Below are 17,882 nucleotides of genomic sequence, written 5' to 3'. Positions count from 1 at the left end.
CACAACTTAGAAAAAGTAAGATCAGGTTCAAGTTCTGCAGAAAAGGAAGCTTTGATATCCTGAGAAAGAATGGCCTAGCAATTAAACAAACAAAAATAACCAAATTTTTTTAAAGGCAGTTTCATGATTTCTAGCCACTGCACAATGACTTTTTAAGGCCTTCCCATCTCTTTCCAACAATAAGTAAGTATTAGCCCTAAAACACTGCAGAACTAAGTACAGAAGCAGGGTGTATTTGTGGATGAGCGTAGGCAGAAGGTTCTTACCTATCACTTCCTTGACTAAAATAGGCTGTGGGTGGTACCTGGGCTCGCTTTCACCAGCAGCATTCACAGCTTTTACTCTCACAAGGATTTTTGAGCCAGTCGGCAGGCCAGTGATAGTAAACTTCGTTTTGTCTGTCAGCTCTGGGTTAGCCACGATCCATTCATCAGCTAGTTTAGTGAAAGAGGAGGGGAGGACGAATCAAAAGAATAGGAAATTATAAATATATCCACTACATAGGCAAGTAAATTACAGAACAGTAATAGATTCATTATTTTCTAATGAATACCTCTATTTTTTGTTTCTAGTTGTGCTGTAAGGCAATATAGGATAACTTTCATACATAGGAAGAATGTGTCAAACCTTAAAGTGTTTCTGCTGATTATATATCTAGAGAAATAAATTTTTTTAGAATGTGTCTGTCATCTAATCATACCAGAGGGAAAACAGATTCATTTTTAAATCCAGCTGATAGAAATCAAGGGAGATGTAGAGTGCATTTTCCAGAAGAACTCATCATTGCTTCTTTGGAAAGAAATGGGTTTTACAAATAATTTCAACCAATACTGAGTATCCTTGAAAGGAACACTGAGAGCATAGGGATGAGACAAACAGAGAATGAATTGCAGCAAAATACCATCTCTCCTCATGCCTTTCAAAAAGGAAGGCTGTGTCAGAATTATTCACATAATTACAGCTTTCTTGATTTTTTTCCCTAACTCTAGTCAGTTGCATGTAATCCATAGAGTGATCATAAGAGTACAGTCTTTCAGAAAACTTCAGTTACAAATGATACTTTCTTTCCCACCCTGTCCTCCAAACATAGACTGCTTTAACACTGCTGACGTCTTGACATTTGGAATCAGATTTATGCTGTAGCAAGTCAATATGAACACTTTCCACACCACAGAAGATAGCATTACAAAACTGGCACAGAAGACAAGAGAACTATTAAGAATTAGAGAGCCCTGTAGACTTAAGAGTGTAATTTCCATAACTGCATGTCTTACTTTTAGGAATTAAGTTCTCCTTCAAACCGCTTCTTTCAGCTTCTAGTAGAAGAGGATTGCAATCAATGAGTGTTTCCTGAGTACCTCCCCCTCCCCATATACAAATTCTGTAGACTGTTTCCCCTAAAGTTTACTCCCAGAAAGTTATCTTTACTTTTATGAAGAGAGATTTCTTTTGTTAAAGAAGATCAATGTCCTTTTTGGAATACTGTACCTTCCGGGTTAAAAGGTGGCTCCGCCAACTCCTCAGACAGATCTGTCGATATACCTTGTGAGAATCCATCTTTAAAATTAATCAGAGACACCCACTTTCACACAGATGGAGCATTTTGTCAGTGGTTAGCAATTCCTGTTAGTAAGTATGCAAAGATAGATGCTGGGCTTTAAAGATTTAGAGGAACCGTGTTTAGGGAGACTGCAGGCATCTAGATCAAAGAACAGTTATGCATGATGCTCACAGGAAAGCTAAAGGATAAAGGAAGAGGAAGAGATAAGGGGTTTTTTGGGTTTGATTTGTTTATTTTTTTCCTTGGAACTAATCACAACCCTGGAAAGATGAAGAGAAAGATACAGAAAGGAACATTTGGAAGAGAGAAATGAAACAAACTGATGATGGAAGGAAGTGTAGAAGGAGAAGAAAGCACATCATAGAAAAGAGAAGAAATTCAGAGAAGAATTCCGAGTAAGAGAGACAGAAAAAGAGAAGTCTTGGAAAAAAGCTTGAGAAAACAGAGGATGAGAACACACTTAGATAAAGGCAACATAGAAAGAAAATTAAAGAAGGCCAAAACTATGGATGATGACCGATCTAATGTAATCACTCTATATGTAATCACTCTATTTCCTGGCCAAAGCTATCGTTGCTTTGGATTTCCTGGAGTCCTGGTCTTGGCTATTTTTAGGATAATAAAAATAATATTCTAGTATCTTTGCGTGGTCCTGCTTGGGTATGTGTGCAAAGATCTCAGCCAGCAGAGACTCTATGAAGTGCTTGTTTACTAGCTATGAAAACCAATCATCTGGAGGTACCCTTTAAAGTCAGATAAACATAGTGTCCTAGGGAAAACTAAGGCCAAGCTCATCAGACTACCCTTGAAATGTCACACAAAAAACAGTCAGCAGCACACATTACTAGGAATAGACTTATCCAGTGTCAACAAGATTTAGTCTACTCCACATCATCATACCAAGAGGTTCAAGCTGGATGTTGTAAACTAGCCCTGAGGAGTTCTACGTTCATGTTATTTACACCTAGGCAATGCTGTGTCCAGATATTCCACTTCAGATGAGACTCCAGTTCAGTAACTGTCAAATGTGCTACCATAGTTAAGGAAGTGCAAAAGTCCACCACGTTGATCAAGTTATGAGGCTCGGATTAAGGGGAAATATCAATTTTCATGAAGTCAAATCAATGCTCATGGTACATGATTCCTCTAAATTGTAATTTTATAGATATTTTGTGTTCCTATTTTCAGCTTGTGATTTCTCCTTGTGGTTACTGTAAGGAAGACTCAAAAAAGCCCTCTTTAAAGCTACTTCAGAGACAAAGATGGAAGAATGCAGAAGGTAAAGACAAATGAGTTTACAAACAGGTAACTAAAAGAAAAGAACAACAGAATTAATATAGACAGTAATAAAAAGTACTTTTCCAGAGTTATTAAACATTATAGAAGAAATTAGTTTGAGGCAGAACAGGAACTGAAAAGACTGAGAAAAAGAGGCACTACGATATTGCAAGAAAGAAAAAAAGGATTGAACACAGAGAAAGGATGTATATTCTAAAAACACATATCTTTAAATTGGTGTTTTCCACTAAGCTTGCTTCTTCCTAACCATTTTTATAACATATATACATAAATAATGCCAATTGTGTATATATAGATGTATATGCATATATAGGAGACATATATGGATATACATAAACACACAGAAAGGTATGTAAAATACATTTCACCCATTGTATTTTAACTGAGATGGGTAACAATAAAATGACAGACTTCACTGCCATTTTGTTGTATCTTCATATGTTTTAAACCTATCTGAAAAAAAAAAGTAAAGAATTTGTTCTGTTCAACAGATATTCAGTGATCTTTTGTAGTCCTTAAAAGATAGTCTCAGAAGATTCCTCCAAAAACTATAGTTTATATTAGCATACATATATTTCTCATCCTGTCTTGTCACTTACTTTGGACATCACACACTGTAATGTCAAGGATTTTATGACAGTAACATATTGGAAGCACTTTTAACTTGTCCCCCGCCATCCTACCAATGCTAAATAGCACACAATATACAACATACACTGAAGTCCTGAGATTGACAGTTTTCTTCATATTCCCATACATCTTACCCATACAATGAAAACATTCTAGGAAAGTTGCATCTTGATGTAAGACTGTATGCTTACTCATTCTGAGCTGTTCCCACAGCTCCCTCCCAATACACAAGAAAAACCCTTCCTACCATTCCAGCTGTGTCTGGCTTCAGGTAATCTTCTTCAGACCTCTGAGCTTCTTGCAGTCTGTTCCTGCTCCTTACAGACATTCAGCTCAATACTACAAGATGCTGAGTGCTCCTGAGAAAAGCCAGTGGTTCTTCTTCACTCCCTCTCCCACTCGCCTGAGTGAGAGCTGAGAGTACTCTGCTCCTGTGGTATCTGACCACTTTTGTGAACTACTGTTTTCCTGGATTGTCTGAATCTGAAACACGTGACAGCGTGAATGACAAAATCTGTCCTCCACCTCTTGTCTCCAGGCTGCAGACTGCATTCATCAAAATCTTTCATTGAAATAAATGCCTTTATGAAAAAAGATGTCCAACTCCTCTCTTGATTTCAGCACAATTTAGAGCAGCAGCTAGAGGAGCTGAAGATAACTGTGTCCCAGTCATCCAAATGCACAACACTGCTGGAGTTCCACTGACTGGCATGTGTCCAGAGGACCTGAATGTTGCACATACCACTCCAGGCTATTTGATACTTACCCAGGTGTTGGTGGATTTTGCTTTTTGAAAATAGGCTTTGTTTGATGACAATTCAGAAGAAAATCTGCTGGAAAATACTAAGTTTCTGCTGCTTGATCACCACATGCTCTTAGTTGTAAAATAGAAATGATGTTTTGCTATTTATTATTTTACTCTCATAATTTTATTTAGTGTCTTACATCTTTATCTTTCTATTTCTGTTCTGGAAACATTCATGTCTTAGGTGACTTAAGATCCTGTATCTAACTGCACTGAAATGTTAGAGAAATTCAATATCCAGACATGAACTTTGCACGCCTAGCTAACTTCTATAGCCAGCTATTGGCGAAGCTGTCTGTCCTAACTGTTGGGAACTGGCATTTGAAGTAGCCAATTAGTAATATGTCAAGATACTGAGGACCTCCTGTCCCTAAAACCTAACCAGTCTGCATGTATTTTGGACCACACTTATAGCCTATTCATTCATCTATCCACTCTTTACTGCTTCGACTCTTCATTAACTCAAGAAGAGTGAGGAGTGTAGTGTATTTGGTGTACTGCAACAGATTATATGGATTTTATTTGGATTTGAAATCAAATCTATGATGAGTTGAATTACAATCAATAGGTAGGATCTGGAATACAAACCAAAGGAAGTCTAAGCAAAACCCTACTGCTTAAGTTTTTCTAACTGACTAGTCTCTGCCTTAAAGTAAGGGCACCTGATACCTGTAGAGAAAAAGTTCACAAAGTCTCACCTACTTTCAGTATGAGTAACATACCACAGTTGTCGTGACTTACTTCCTTCAAAGCAGTACTCTACAACATAGCCGTCTAACCCTGCTGCTCCAATGTGGTCTGGTGGCCTCCATTTCATTGTGACTGTGGTATCAGTCACTCCATCCACTGCCAGAAGAGTTGGTGGACTGGTAACAGCTGGAGCAAGTAGGCAGCGGGGAGAAGGCAGAAAACTGTGTCAACAATTAAAGGTTTACATATATGATGTATATACTTCTAATTTAGCCTCATAGATGATAGGCTAAATCCAGGCATTTCTAATAATTCTTGACACATCTTTCCCCATTAGGAATAAACTAGGAAAAGTAGGTGACTCATCTCCTATCTACCCACAGCCTAGCCCAGGGGGAAATTCCTTCTGCTAAGGAGTGAGAAGGACAAAGAGCAGTGGAAGACAGTTGTGAGTACTGTGTTCTACAGCAGTAGTTATTTTCTGGCAAGAGGAAAGCATGCTGTAGCAATAACAACCACCTTCTTCCCCCTCCTCAGCATTGTGGGAGAGCAAGGTGGGAACCTTTGCAGCCCCACAGAACAAGGTAACTTTCTCTTACAGGGACTTGTGGTCATAGAATCATTTAGTTTGGAAAGAACTTTGATGTCATCAAGTCCAACCATTTACCCAGCACTGCCATGTCCACCACCACACTGTGTCCCTAAGCACCACATCTACATGTCTTTTTAATATCTCCAGGGATATACACAACAGTTTGAAAATCAGCTTCTTTATATGGAAAGGCCATCAAATTAGTCTGTCACTAGGTGAATGGCAAGGCCCTCTGGCTGTTACATTAATATAAAGCAATAAGATGTCATGTAAAATATGATCTAGCTTAATCAGGGTTGCCTGAAAAAGGATATTGAAAATATATGATCCTTTTCTGAGAAAAAAGCCCCTACTTCAGCCAATGGACATAGAGTGAAATTAAGAACTAATCAAATGTATCTTATCATAGGATTTATTGCAATATTGGGCAAATTCACTTTTTTTTCCCCCCATAGATTTCTGTCTTTAGGATAGATTGTATGCTTATGTGAGTTTTAAAAATGGAAATGTATGAGTTATTTGTAAATACCTGTACATTTTTAAATGGCAAGTTTTAAATGTAACAGAAAAGCATAAGTAGTGAAACATGACGAAAAGTCTAATTTTCATACAATGCAGCCTGCAAATAGTGATCTTCAGACTTCTGGTCACTTCTCCTGACCGTTTTTGTCCAAAATCCAGTTCCTAACTGGATTGGTAGCAGGAGAAAGACAAAACAAAATCCATCATCTTTATAAATTCTCTAAATTGCCAATTTGACTGGCAATAGTTTGACTCTATTGATTCAGAATGTACTTGCGATACAAAAAAATGTGGAACTATCAGTTCCAGTCCTTAAAAAATATTGACATTATCAGGCTCACCTATAGCTTGTCACAGTTTAATTGTAGTGTACAATTTTTCTGTCTATACATTGTTGTTTCTTGCTTATAAAAAGACTATAAATCCTTCAAAGACACACATACAATTTGTGCAGCACCTAGTAAATACAGGTCCTGAGCAGCACAAGTGCAACAAGAACTACAGTTACATAATTACATGACAGTAATAATGTATTTTCTAAGTGTATCCATATCTTCATACTCTTGATCACTTACCTAAAGGAACAAAGGACTTTGAAGGCATACTTGGTTTGGAAGTGCCTATTGCATTAACAGCAAATACACGGACCTCATAGGCAACACCTTCAATCATCTTCTTTGGCTCAAAGGTTGTTTCTTTACACAGTTCAAAATTCAGCCTCATCCACCTGGAGCTTTGTTTCTTTTTCCTTTCAATGAAATATCCTTTCGACCAAACAAAATTTTGTTATAATCAGTGGTGGCATAAAGCTCAAGAGTGAGTGGTCTATTTTTTGACTACCCAATGGCATTTTGTTCTGGATATAACTCAATATCCCCTTCTAGCCTTAGAATGGTTTAGGAATTATTATCATTATTATTTTTCCCATGGCAAGCTATCTGATAGTCATCTCTTTTGGTTTCACAGCCACATATGAGCTTTTTTCAGCCTTTACACCATTCTATTTAGTTCAGAGTACCTGATTCTGCTGGCCTTTGGGCCTCCCTGACTTTTTGCTTAGTTTACTGTATTAGAAGATATTTCAAATTACTCAGTAAATTGTTTCTGAAATTCCTGCTAACATTCAAACGGGCTAACCATTCCAAGTTTAGTATTATAAGAGGTTGTCTTTTAAGCAGAGGGGTTGACAGTGTGGCAACATATGAAATGACAAATCTCAAACATTAGAAAAATGAGTAACTGACAAAGCAGAAGACTGAGCAGAACTTTCTTGCAACTGGATACTCAAAGTGCAGCTTTCCAAGGCATGAGCTGAACTCTGATTCTATAGTGTCCATTATTTGTGGTTTGGTTCTATGCTAGAATACCAACACACAAAAAACCAAAAACCAGCCCAAAACCAAAAATCCCAAAGAAAAGTATGTACCTAAGATGGGTGATCCACCATCATTTGCTGGAGGTTCCCAAGTCATAACACACCAGTCTTCACCTACCTCAGTCACATTTGGTGCCTGAGGAGGATCAGGGACATCTGTTGAAAACAAAGTAAATATTATTTAAGAAGAAAATAAAAATCTTCTGTTTGCATAGGTTGAAATAAAACTGTCATAAATAAGAAATAAATATGAATAGTTTTTGAAGTGTAACAGGAGTTCCTAATGAGGAGAGAGAGAGAAAGGTCTTTGTGGACCCTAGCAGGTGGTTAGGAAGGGATAAATGCCAAGCTCCTCGGCACAGTCAAGACATTTGAGAGACATCTGAGGCCATGTGCTGAGACAAAGCCTGCAGCCTCATGGAGAATGGAGAACAGAGAGTGTTAAAGGCAGTCAGAGGCAACTGCACAAGTTCGGCCCTGGCAGTGTGAGGTGGCAGTAGGGGATGATAATTAACACCTACTTAAATCCCAACCTATGCTCCTGTGTCATTCAGTGGTAACAGTATCTTTATACCTTGATTCAGTATCTGAAAATGGGGACAAATAAAGGAATGGAAGTTTTCTGAGAATCTGCAAGTTTGTCAGCTAGACATCTGCAGAAAGAAGAATTTATGTATTGTTGGGCTATAGAAAAGTAAGAGCTCTTCAAGGAGCATTTATTGAAAAGGACTGTGATGAAAGACATGGCATATGTATACTCTTCTACGACTTACCAACCACTTTAATGTTGATCAAAGCTGTGTCCTCTCCAGCCTCATTCTTTAATGTTATTCTGAAAGGACCTGAATCTTCTCTCTCGGCTGCATCTATAACCAAACAGCTGCTGTCTGAGTATGTTTCTGCCCGTATTCTTCCACTGTCTGTGATCCACTAGGAATCAAATTAAGGGAAAAATCATATTTTAGGAATTAGAGAGTCAAAATGCTCAAAATTCAAAACCCAAATGCAATACAGGACACTTCAGCAGAAATACGAAAGTAATCATAAGAAAAAAGCACACTAGATCTCAGAATTTTGGTGATAAAATCACTGAGAGACAAACATAAAACTTTTAAATAGGGCAGTGCTCAGTTCAGTCATTGCATCTCAAGGGAAGAGGCATTAGACATACTTGTCCTGTGAGCAAGAACATACTTTCATCAACACTACCTGTCACTAATTTGATGGAAAGAGAGTAGTGAATTTTACCAAAAGTCAAATCAAAATGTAATTAATTCAATTTAAAGGTTAAAATGACTGTAATGGTCAGTAGTTTGTCGTCACTAATTTCAAATGCTGGCACATGTTTTGGAGTTAGAGCTCCCTATTTGGACAAGTCCATCATGGTGATACTACAATTAATATTTGAAAATAGTAGTGAGAGATTTGACCAGATACAACTGACAGTTCCACTAATAGCAACGTGTTCCAACTTCCATGTACCACAATGAAAATTTAAGTGTGAATAGTGGCTTTTTGGTATTACACACACATAAAGTGATCTATGTAAAATTTTGCATTAAGATACTAGATGCAAGACACCAATTGCCTATCAAATTATTTAATTCAAGACTTGATACTCCTTCAGAATCTATCAAACATTTTCCAAAACTAGACCAGACCATGGCTTCCTGTCAAAATTGGCAGTCATTATGGGCAATATGTACAGAAGTAGCCATTTGGTAGAGTTTCGCTACTTTTCTTCTGCATCTCATCTCCCTCTGCTTTACAATTTATTTATAGCAAGTCCATATCTTTTTTCCTTCATAAATGTCAGGTTTTCTATAAAAAGACTCAAAAATTGCTTAATAATAGTTTTCCGTTTTCCCCTTCATTTTTGAGTGAGGAGAGTTTTTTAGATAAGATACATCTCCTCCTTATTTTGTGCCATTAAAATCAATGTCTTCACAAGACTAAATGTTATCTTTTGAAGGAAAAGGACCCTTGTTAAGCTAAAGAAATATGTATAATGACAATGTACCTTGTCCCCTTTACTCCACATGACTTTTGGAGTTGGCTCTCCAGTGATGGGGATCTCAAGTCGTAGTTTGCTTCCTGCCACTACTGTCACAGTGTTACCTTCCCCAAGGCCATCCAGGTGGAGTTTAGGAGGATCTGTAAAAGGAGAGATTGTCCAAATTTGTCATGTGGCTGCCACTCTAAGATTTCAGTGGACCTGACACTGGTCTACAGTACCGAGAAACATGTTCTAAGCTCTGTATTTTTAGTCATCTGATTTTTTGTTCAGAATAAAACTTGTGAAGAAAACTTCTTTTTAAGAAAATAGTTGTCTGATTAAAAATTAAAAAAGAAATAATAATAATTTTAAAAAAGAATAAAAATCAGTCTTCCTGAGGCAGCATTATGTATATTCAGGTAATCTCTGACAGAGATTTCATCTAAGTGACTCTTGAGAATTTCCATTTCAGGCTTTCTACAACACCTTCTACTATACTCAGACATCATTGCTCTTGTAGGTTAAAAGTTTCCTTAGACTAAATCCTTTTCCTGAAAATGAAATGGTCACTTTTTGTTGTACTCCATATATATGGAGAACAAGTGATTAATATCCTCTTACAACTTTTTTTAAGTTTCTTGGAAGTTATGTCAGTGGGCATAGGCTTCTAGTACCCCTTGCCTCTTCATTCTTCCTAAGTCTTGTCAACACTTTTTCTAACACAGAGATACTACTTCTTTCAGCTTCAATTACAGAACATATTTTCTAAAACTTTGGTTATTTATATTCTCTCCTTTTGATTTAAAAGTTACTGGTTTCAGTTAAAAGCCAGTGAAGTATTGTTGTGGGAAGAGTCAATGCCTTGTTCTATTTTTGTCTGAAAGACTGAGATCATTAACAAGCCTCCTGTTTTCCCAAGGCTTATAAACTATGAGCAGATCCTGAGCACAGGCAAAGCGCTCTCTGACTAGCTCACTTGTACTATGCCAGAGCAACAGATCTGTTTCCTCTGGTAATTGTCTGCTCAGAGGAAACAAACAGCTGCAATTGAGGCTTTTTCACACTACTTTTAATTTTCAAAAGTCAGAAAAAGAGATGTTATATCTAAGTCATTGTGCCATATGCTTACCCACAACATGTACTTTGCATGGAATATCAATATTATAGGCATCTGGTACAAACTTGTATTCAGCCTCATCATCAACAGCAGCACTTGCTATAACAAATCTGTGGATTCTGCAAAATATGATAGAAGAAATAACTGTGAATTATTCTTGAAAATTGCCTGAAGCTATAAGGAAAAATCTGTGAAAAGTTTAGGAGATTTGTGCAAGTGTCTTAAATTGCTAAAAATCCTTTGCTGGCCGCTTAGTGGTATTTTAGCTGATTAAATACTGTGTGGTTTTGTACTTAACACTACTGAGACAACCACCAAATAATGTAATCAATTGTAATATTTTTTGTTTGAACACAGAAGCAGAAAAATAGAGGAGTGTCATCTCTTTGACACAGCGATTCTGTGTTACTGTCATTAACTTGTCATGTGGTTGTTCAAGAAGAGCTCTCAAAGTGATCCCACAGTGGGAACACTCAGACTTTTGTTATACCTTCTTTATGATGGGATCCAATCTACTATTTGTTTGCCAGAATAAAGAAATTAGTGAGCAAAATATATGCTGCTCTTACTGCCATGTTGTGTCTTAAAGTATGCTGGTATTTTTGGTCTCCTGTGACTTGCTGTGACTAAGCTTTTTTCAGGGTAGGACTCACGTTAGTGCCCTTTCTGCTCCTTTTCCCTCATCTCACCCTATGGGCCTACATGGGTTGTGGGGAGCTCCTTCACCTTATATCACTCCAAGGAGTCATTGTGCAGCAGACATTTCTCCCTTAGTGCAATTTAACAAGTGTTATGGTGTCAATGCAAGCAATTCATAGCTTGTTCAGAAACACCTTCAAAAGTGCATTTCCCAGCTGTATCAATAGCTTGCTAAGCTGAAGTTAAGGGGATGTAGTTAAAGGTAGGACTCGTTCTGTTGTGTTCTGTTTCCATCTGAAAAACTTTCCATGGAAAAGAACAAATCATGAATGCAAAGGCAACTGATATCTCCACATTGCATGAGCAGAGATGCTTGGTCTGAGTTGAGACAAACAGAAGCTATGAGAAAAACAGACATTTCAAATATATATAGTTTTAATAACGCCTAACAATTATTTTACTTTACTATTCAATATCTCATGCTAACTGTAAGAACAATGTCAAGAAAAAATAGTAGCTTATATTTAGATGGATCAAGGATTTGATTATTGTCCTCTACAGCCAAAAGACACAAAATGAAAGGAGGCAAAGAGACATGGCTTTTATGATGATAAAAAGAAATATGCTTGAGGGACAGAAGTTAGGTTTGATTACCAGATCATTTTCAGTGAAGTAACCCACATATTGGTACATCTTTACAGTGTCTTTTGATCAAAAGTCAAGTCAATACCCGACAGGCTTACCTTCCCTTGTGATAAAGCTTTACACGGTCACTAGCTTCAATCAGTTGCCCATTTTTGTACCATTTCCCTTCCACATTCTCAGATATCTCACATTTAAGGTGGATTTCCTGTCCAAGCCTTACAGTCTGGTCTTCTAGTGCAAGTGATATCTTCAGTGGTCTCACTTTGGAAAACAGAAGCAGAGATATTAATGCTGATACCAAGCAATAGCTCATGATTCTGCCACGGAGCTGCTACTAGCCATCACCATTGCCTTCAAATTGGTAAAATGTCTCCAATAGTAAAGTGCTCAACTTGAAATACCAGCAATTTGTACATGTAGACTCCATAAATTAACCTCTTTTCACGCAGTCTACTGCTTAGAAAGGGTGATCCAAAGTACCTATACCCTGAACTCTGTGGATATTGCCAATAAAAGGATTAAGCCCAGGACCATAATTTGAGTGTTGTTTCCTCTCTGTTGTTTAGGTGCCTATATACTCCAGAGCCCAATAGGAAACTTTCAAGAAGTTAAAGAACTGTGTCCCCAGACCTTTGTACTAGAAAGGAGTACATCTCACCTTTCCTATGATCTAACAGCTGTATAACTGCTTCCATAGTTCTCCCGGCTGATTCAGATACTTTGGAGATTTACCAAAGGATTTCATCACAAATGGGGACTGTAGTTCTCAACATGTTTAGTCAGCATGGTAGCAAAGGCTGACTGGCCAGTAAGCTTTGTATACTGGTTGTTCTCACGTTTGCTAAACCACCTTAACTCACCCTACAAATATCCACAGATATTACTAGCTTTTGTAAAACATGAGTCTGAGAACTGGTTCCCCTGTTCATTTCCATTGAATTTGATGTATTTAGGATGACAGTTTGTACAGAACAGTCAAAAGTAGTGTAAGTATTACAAAACAATGAATGTTTAGCCATAATGTGTGATAACTTTATAGGACAGGCACATACATTTCACTAAAAATCACAGGTGTTTTAAAGAAATGGTCCACAAACAATACAGAGGGAACTACATAGTCATGAGCTGATGCTTATCAGTCCAGGTCAGGTGACACTGATGCCTGTTAATGGTGTGCCTACTTATAAAACTGTTTATATTTTCTAACATATTTCTTTTCTGATTTTGCTTGGCTTTCCTGTGAAAATCTGAAAGGGTTAAAGAAAAGCAGATACTTCCTTTGAATATTTCACTTAATTGCCTTGTATCTTTGGATGGATAGCTTTGTTTTCTGTCTTAATGGAGTGATAGAAAGTTTTCAAGCATGACTAATTCATTGCCTATTACTTGAAACAATGTCTGAAGGAAAGTCACTGTTCTGGAGATTTCCAGCAGAGAAATTTATATGGAAATTAAGTTTCTCCTTAAATCCCTAGGCAAGCATTTTGGTTTTTATTTCTGTAAGCTAATAAAGTGTGCCATACAAATTCAAGAGCAAGATGAATGATACTTACAATCAACTGAAAGCTTAGCTTCTGATTGACCTCCTGTTGTCATTACTGAGTAAACTGCATTGTCATTTTTTGCAGCCTCTTCTATGATCAAAGTATGCTTTTTACCCTCAACCTTGAATCGATAACGAGATTTAGGGTCATCAGGAAGTTCTACACCATTCCTAAACCTAATGGAAAACAAAGAATGATTATTTTTCCAATAAAAGTGCTGTGTAAATATAATTGCCATACACTCAAACTTCCAGAGAAGACTTAATAAAAATTAAGGCACAAGAAAACGTTAAGCAAACTCATTCATTAATGTGCAACGACATTTCTGCTCTTGCTAAATTTTTGAATAATATTTTCTTGAGATTTTCAAGTTTACTGGTATGGAAAAAGCTGTCTACATTTTTGCCTACAATCACAATATTCTGAGATTTATTCTCAAGAATCTCTCTTCGAAGTGTGGTTTACCATTTCACATTTGCATCATCTTCAGACACTTCACAGCTCAGTTCTACTCGTTCACCAACATAGGTACTAGTATCCTCCAGGCCTTTGGTCACCAAAATTGGAGGATCTATGGAAATTGAAAATTAGAGAGAAAATTAAGTGAGAGACGTTTTCAAAATTATGCTGTAGAGGACAATGCTACTTCAGAACTCTATTCCAAATTACATTGGGAAAGCGATAGCTCATTATGATGCTAATAGGAAACTTGCTACATAAAAAATTTGTTCATATTAATACCTGCCTTGCATCCCGTTTTATCGGCAGTTTGTCCAGCCAAGTTGAAAGTGAAGCTGACATTTCCCTCCTGACTCCCACAGATCCCTCTAATCAAGCTGCATTTTCTTTAGGTCCTATAGCCAATTGTGCATGCTAAGACAATGTGATGACATAACATGGTGCCCTTATTGGTTTAACTCACTTTTGCTGTCAAAAATCATGTTTATTTAATAGCAAAAGATTGTACAACAGTTATCCTATGGTAGTTATAGGGGTAATGGACTCTATTACTTTAAACAGCTTTCTGAAATATTTTATGATTTTTTTTCTCTCCCTGTAAGTTTTGGTTTTTTGGGTTTTTTTGTTGTACATGTGTGAGTAATGCAGTAAATGTTATCACTAAGACTATTAACACTGTGAGAGTAAAACGGATTAAGGAATGGCCATCCATTCATAACTTTTGATAGAGTCTTCCCATATATCTGTACAGATTAGAAAACTAATTAGAAAACTAATTTCTAGAAAGCCTGATCCGAGGGTATATGAAACAGATCTGTTGGATCATGTATCAAATTTGTATCAGAGTCATCAGGTACCTAAGTGTGGTGTTAGAGAAAGACAACACTATGCCAGAAGAGTCTCCAAAATCACTTTAAAAGTATGTAGGGGACCACAGCCTTACTAGATCAGAACATACAGCATGAAATCAACCATATCTCCAATTCAGGGTTTTCACTAATTTAATAAATACAGGATGAGATTTAAAAAATTGTCAGGAATCACAGAAATACAGAATGATCCTAAAGGTTGCTAATACACTAAACATGATCCTCCCTGTTAATTACTGTGGCAGCCTGTTGGGAATTAAAATACCTCAGTGGTAAAATATTAGAATTAATTGTGCAAAATCTGAATGAATCAAGACTAGTAAAAGCTGAACAACTATATGAGTGCTGAGGCCTGAGACCACAAACTTCAGGGTGACAAAGCACTGGGAGTAATCTGGTGCTGAATGAGATAACTAGAAGAGGGAGTAAATAATCCTGCCTGAAGTTAACAAAAGACCGGTGACACTGAGGACACTCAGGTGCAGAGAAGATACTGAAGTTAACTAAAGACTGGCAACATTGACAACACAGGAGTGCAAATAAAATATGAGGATTTTAAATCTGCATGAATGAAAACTTTGGTTTCTGACACATTGTTCCAAGATGTTGTTCCAGTCAAGGAACAACACCTCAGATTCATATATTATGATTGGATCAAGCCATCACAATAGGGAAGGGGAACTTAGAGGGAATACCCCAGGAATTTCTTGGTTCAGGACCACTCTTGTAGGAGCAGGTTCAGCTTAAGCTGTAATAAACTGACCCTGTGTCAGAACCTGCAGCTTGAACTCCTCTCTACAGCTAGGGTCTAAGACTAGGTCCAGCCACACTGAGATTTCTCCTGGAAGGAGTTTAGAAAGCAGAGGGTCCAGTCCAAACCCCATGACTCAGTAAGAGAAGCCCTGTTGGAAACTCCTACAACACAGCCAAAGAAGGCACACCAATTTACAGCAGGTGAAACAGAGGCAAGTTGACATAGTTACCTCTCACAAAGAGTTCTGTGGAGCATTTCTCATCACCAGCTGTTACGTGATAACGAGCATCATCTGTCATCATGCAATTATTGATGAACAAGATTCGTTGGTTACCTTTGTGCTCAAAAATGTATCTGTTGGAACAGGAATGCAGCAAAGATACATTAGCAAAACTGCTGGACCCCTTTTGTTTTCTGCAGAAAGTGCTTTAGGGAGGCAAAAGTCCTATGTTTTTACATAGAATTGGAAAAATTTTCCTAGGAAGCAATCTCCAAGATTCAATGGAACTATCATAAACTTTTTAGCAAAAAGAGCTGTGGGATAGAATGGCGATGAGCACCTTCTGGATTGTTCCAAAACTGCAGTCTCAGGTGAAATGAAACAAATAAAAAAATTGGTAGGCTCTGAAGGAAGGCAAATAAAATGGAGTCTGTAACTCTAGATGAGTAAAGATGAAAATAACCAGTAACAAGACACCATCCTCATTCCAACACTCTTAACATTTTTGTGAAGTATAATAATAGCTGAAGTTAAGAAGTTAGTATTATTGGTAGGCCAGATGGCACAAGAGATCAGTAATGGGATATGGGGTTTTGGTAATGGGATATGAAGCCTTTCACCTTTATGTCACCAGTTTAGATCTGCTCCAGGTTTGTAATGACCAAAGCTCATTAGCATCTGACAGCTGCTTCAGCAGCCTGGAAGAAATGCGCTGGAGCATTCAATCCAGGTCATTCTGCTGGAGGGGTATCCATATAGCTGCCTGTGAAACAGTTCTGAACTGCTCATGGCAGATATAGAGGCTAAGGAAAGGTGCCCTCTTTATTATATGGCTTTTGTCCACTTGAAGTCCTTCATTGATTTCTGCAGTAAAGAAATGAAGGTAATCTGCTCCTTCTTTGTAAGAGGACTTTTGCTAATTACTACTTTTTTTACAGGGCCAGAGGAGAAAGTTGCTAGGACTTTGTGCTGCTGAGAAGCATTTGAGGAACGTTATATTGTTGTACATTACTGATTGCTCATCATCATTCCTAGCCATGTCTGATTGTGGAATGGGATTTTATGCACCATGTTGTAAGAACTAGTTGTGCCCACACTAAGGACTGGGCTCAACCTCCAGCCATTGCTCTTCCTGTACTCCAGTGCCTGCACCTGAAAAGCCACTTATTCTAGAGAAAGCAGGAGAGAAGCTTGGATGCACTAGACCCATTGCACTTTGACTTCAATCACTTTGAGCTAATACAGGTTGTTGACTATCAGTGTTGAGTGTTGAGTATTTAGACAAACCTCACTGCCCTTTCCTCAGGTGGTTTAAGAAGCAGTTATGTAAGTATGTAATATTCAATATCTCTCCTCTCAGCTCCCAATTACTGTAGAAAGATTCTGACCTCCTTCAGACATAGGACAAGTGATTTATCTACTTACAGTGCTTCTCAATTTTAAAAAAACCTATCAAGCAGGAAATGGCTCCATGTTTTATTGACAGTCTTTAACTCTTTTCTCTTGAGGTGAAGGAGCCAATCTGCAGTGGACTTTTCTAGATCCTGAGTAAAATAGCATCATTTGCATACTTTTCACATAGAAATAATTTCACAAATAACATTGATGCAATTTGAGTAAAGAGATACATCTATGCAACACACTCGTCAGTGAAGTACATGTATGTTCATTTTATTACTTGCACTCAGTAAAACCACTTACTTTGCACTTGGTCGTATTTCTTGGCCATTTTTATACCACTTGAGTTCCACTGTTGGATCTGCTAGCTCCACCATGAACCTTACTTTACCTCCTTTGTCCACTTGGTATGCAGGATCAAGACCTTTGGCAAAAGCTGTTGTGGAATACAAGAGTTATTATAAAAGATCAGAAAAGAAGAATGTGAACACTGAAATGACTTTGCACTACAGTAATACAGAAATTAAAAACATATTCTGAAAATAATGTAATTTATGTATTAGTGTAATTTGGCATATGGCACAGCTATATTTATGTGTGTATCACACCACTCATACTCTTCAGTAGTGTGGACGGTGAAACATAAGCCTGAATGTCCTCACTGGGGTGGAGGGCTTTCAGAAAAGCTGAAATTTCAGAGGAATGTCAGATTAAATGTAAAATGAAATTATGAAGAGCAAATAATGTGCTTAGAGTAACTCTGTTTT

General features: G+C 37.5%; 1 protein-coding gene across 1 annotated transcript in view; it reads right to left on the bottom strand.

Moving 5' to 3' along the window:
- The window catches only part of MYBPC1 (myosin binding protein C1), a 47,133-nt gene that overhangs the window by 16,421 nt on the left and 12,830 nt on the right, over positions 1-17,882 (bottom strand). Inside the window, 14 exon segments of the mRNA XM_061988907.1 lie at positions 267-434; positions 1,489-1,557; positions 4,884-4,964; positions 5,037-5,171; positions 6,675-6,863; positions 7,526-7,630; positions 8,248-8,404; positions 9,495-9,628; positions 10,600-10,706; positions 11,970-12,132; positions 13,425-13,591; positions 13,881-13,986; positions 15,727-15,851; positions 17,419-17,551. Of these exon segments, the coding sequence (XP_061844891.1) occupies positions 267-434; positions 1,489-1,557; positions 4,884-4,964; positions 5,037-5,171; positions 6,675-6,863; positions 7,526-7,630; positions 8,248-8,404; positions 9,495-9,628; positions 10,600-10,706; positions 11,970-12,132; positions 13,425-13,591; positions 13,881-13,986; positions 15,727-15,851; positions 17,419-17,551 (1,839 nt within the window).

Source organism: Colius striatus, chromosome 1, assembly GCF_028858725.1.
Source record: "Colius striatus isolate bColStr4 chromosome 1, bColStr4.1.hap1, whole genome shotgun sequence".
NCBI classification, from domain to species: Eukaryota; Metazoa; Chordata; class Aves; order Coliiformes; family Coliidae; genus Colius; species Colius striatus.
The sequence above is the reverse complement of the archived record's forward strand: the minus strand, read 5'-3'. Positions and strand labels throughout refer to the sequence as shown.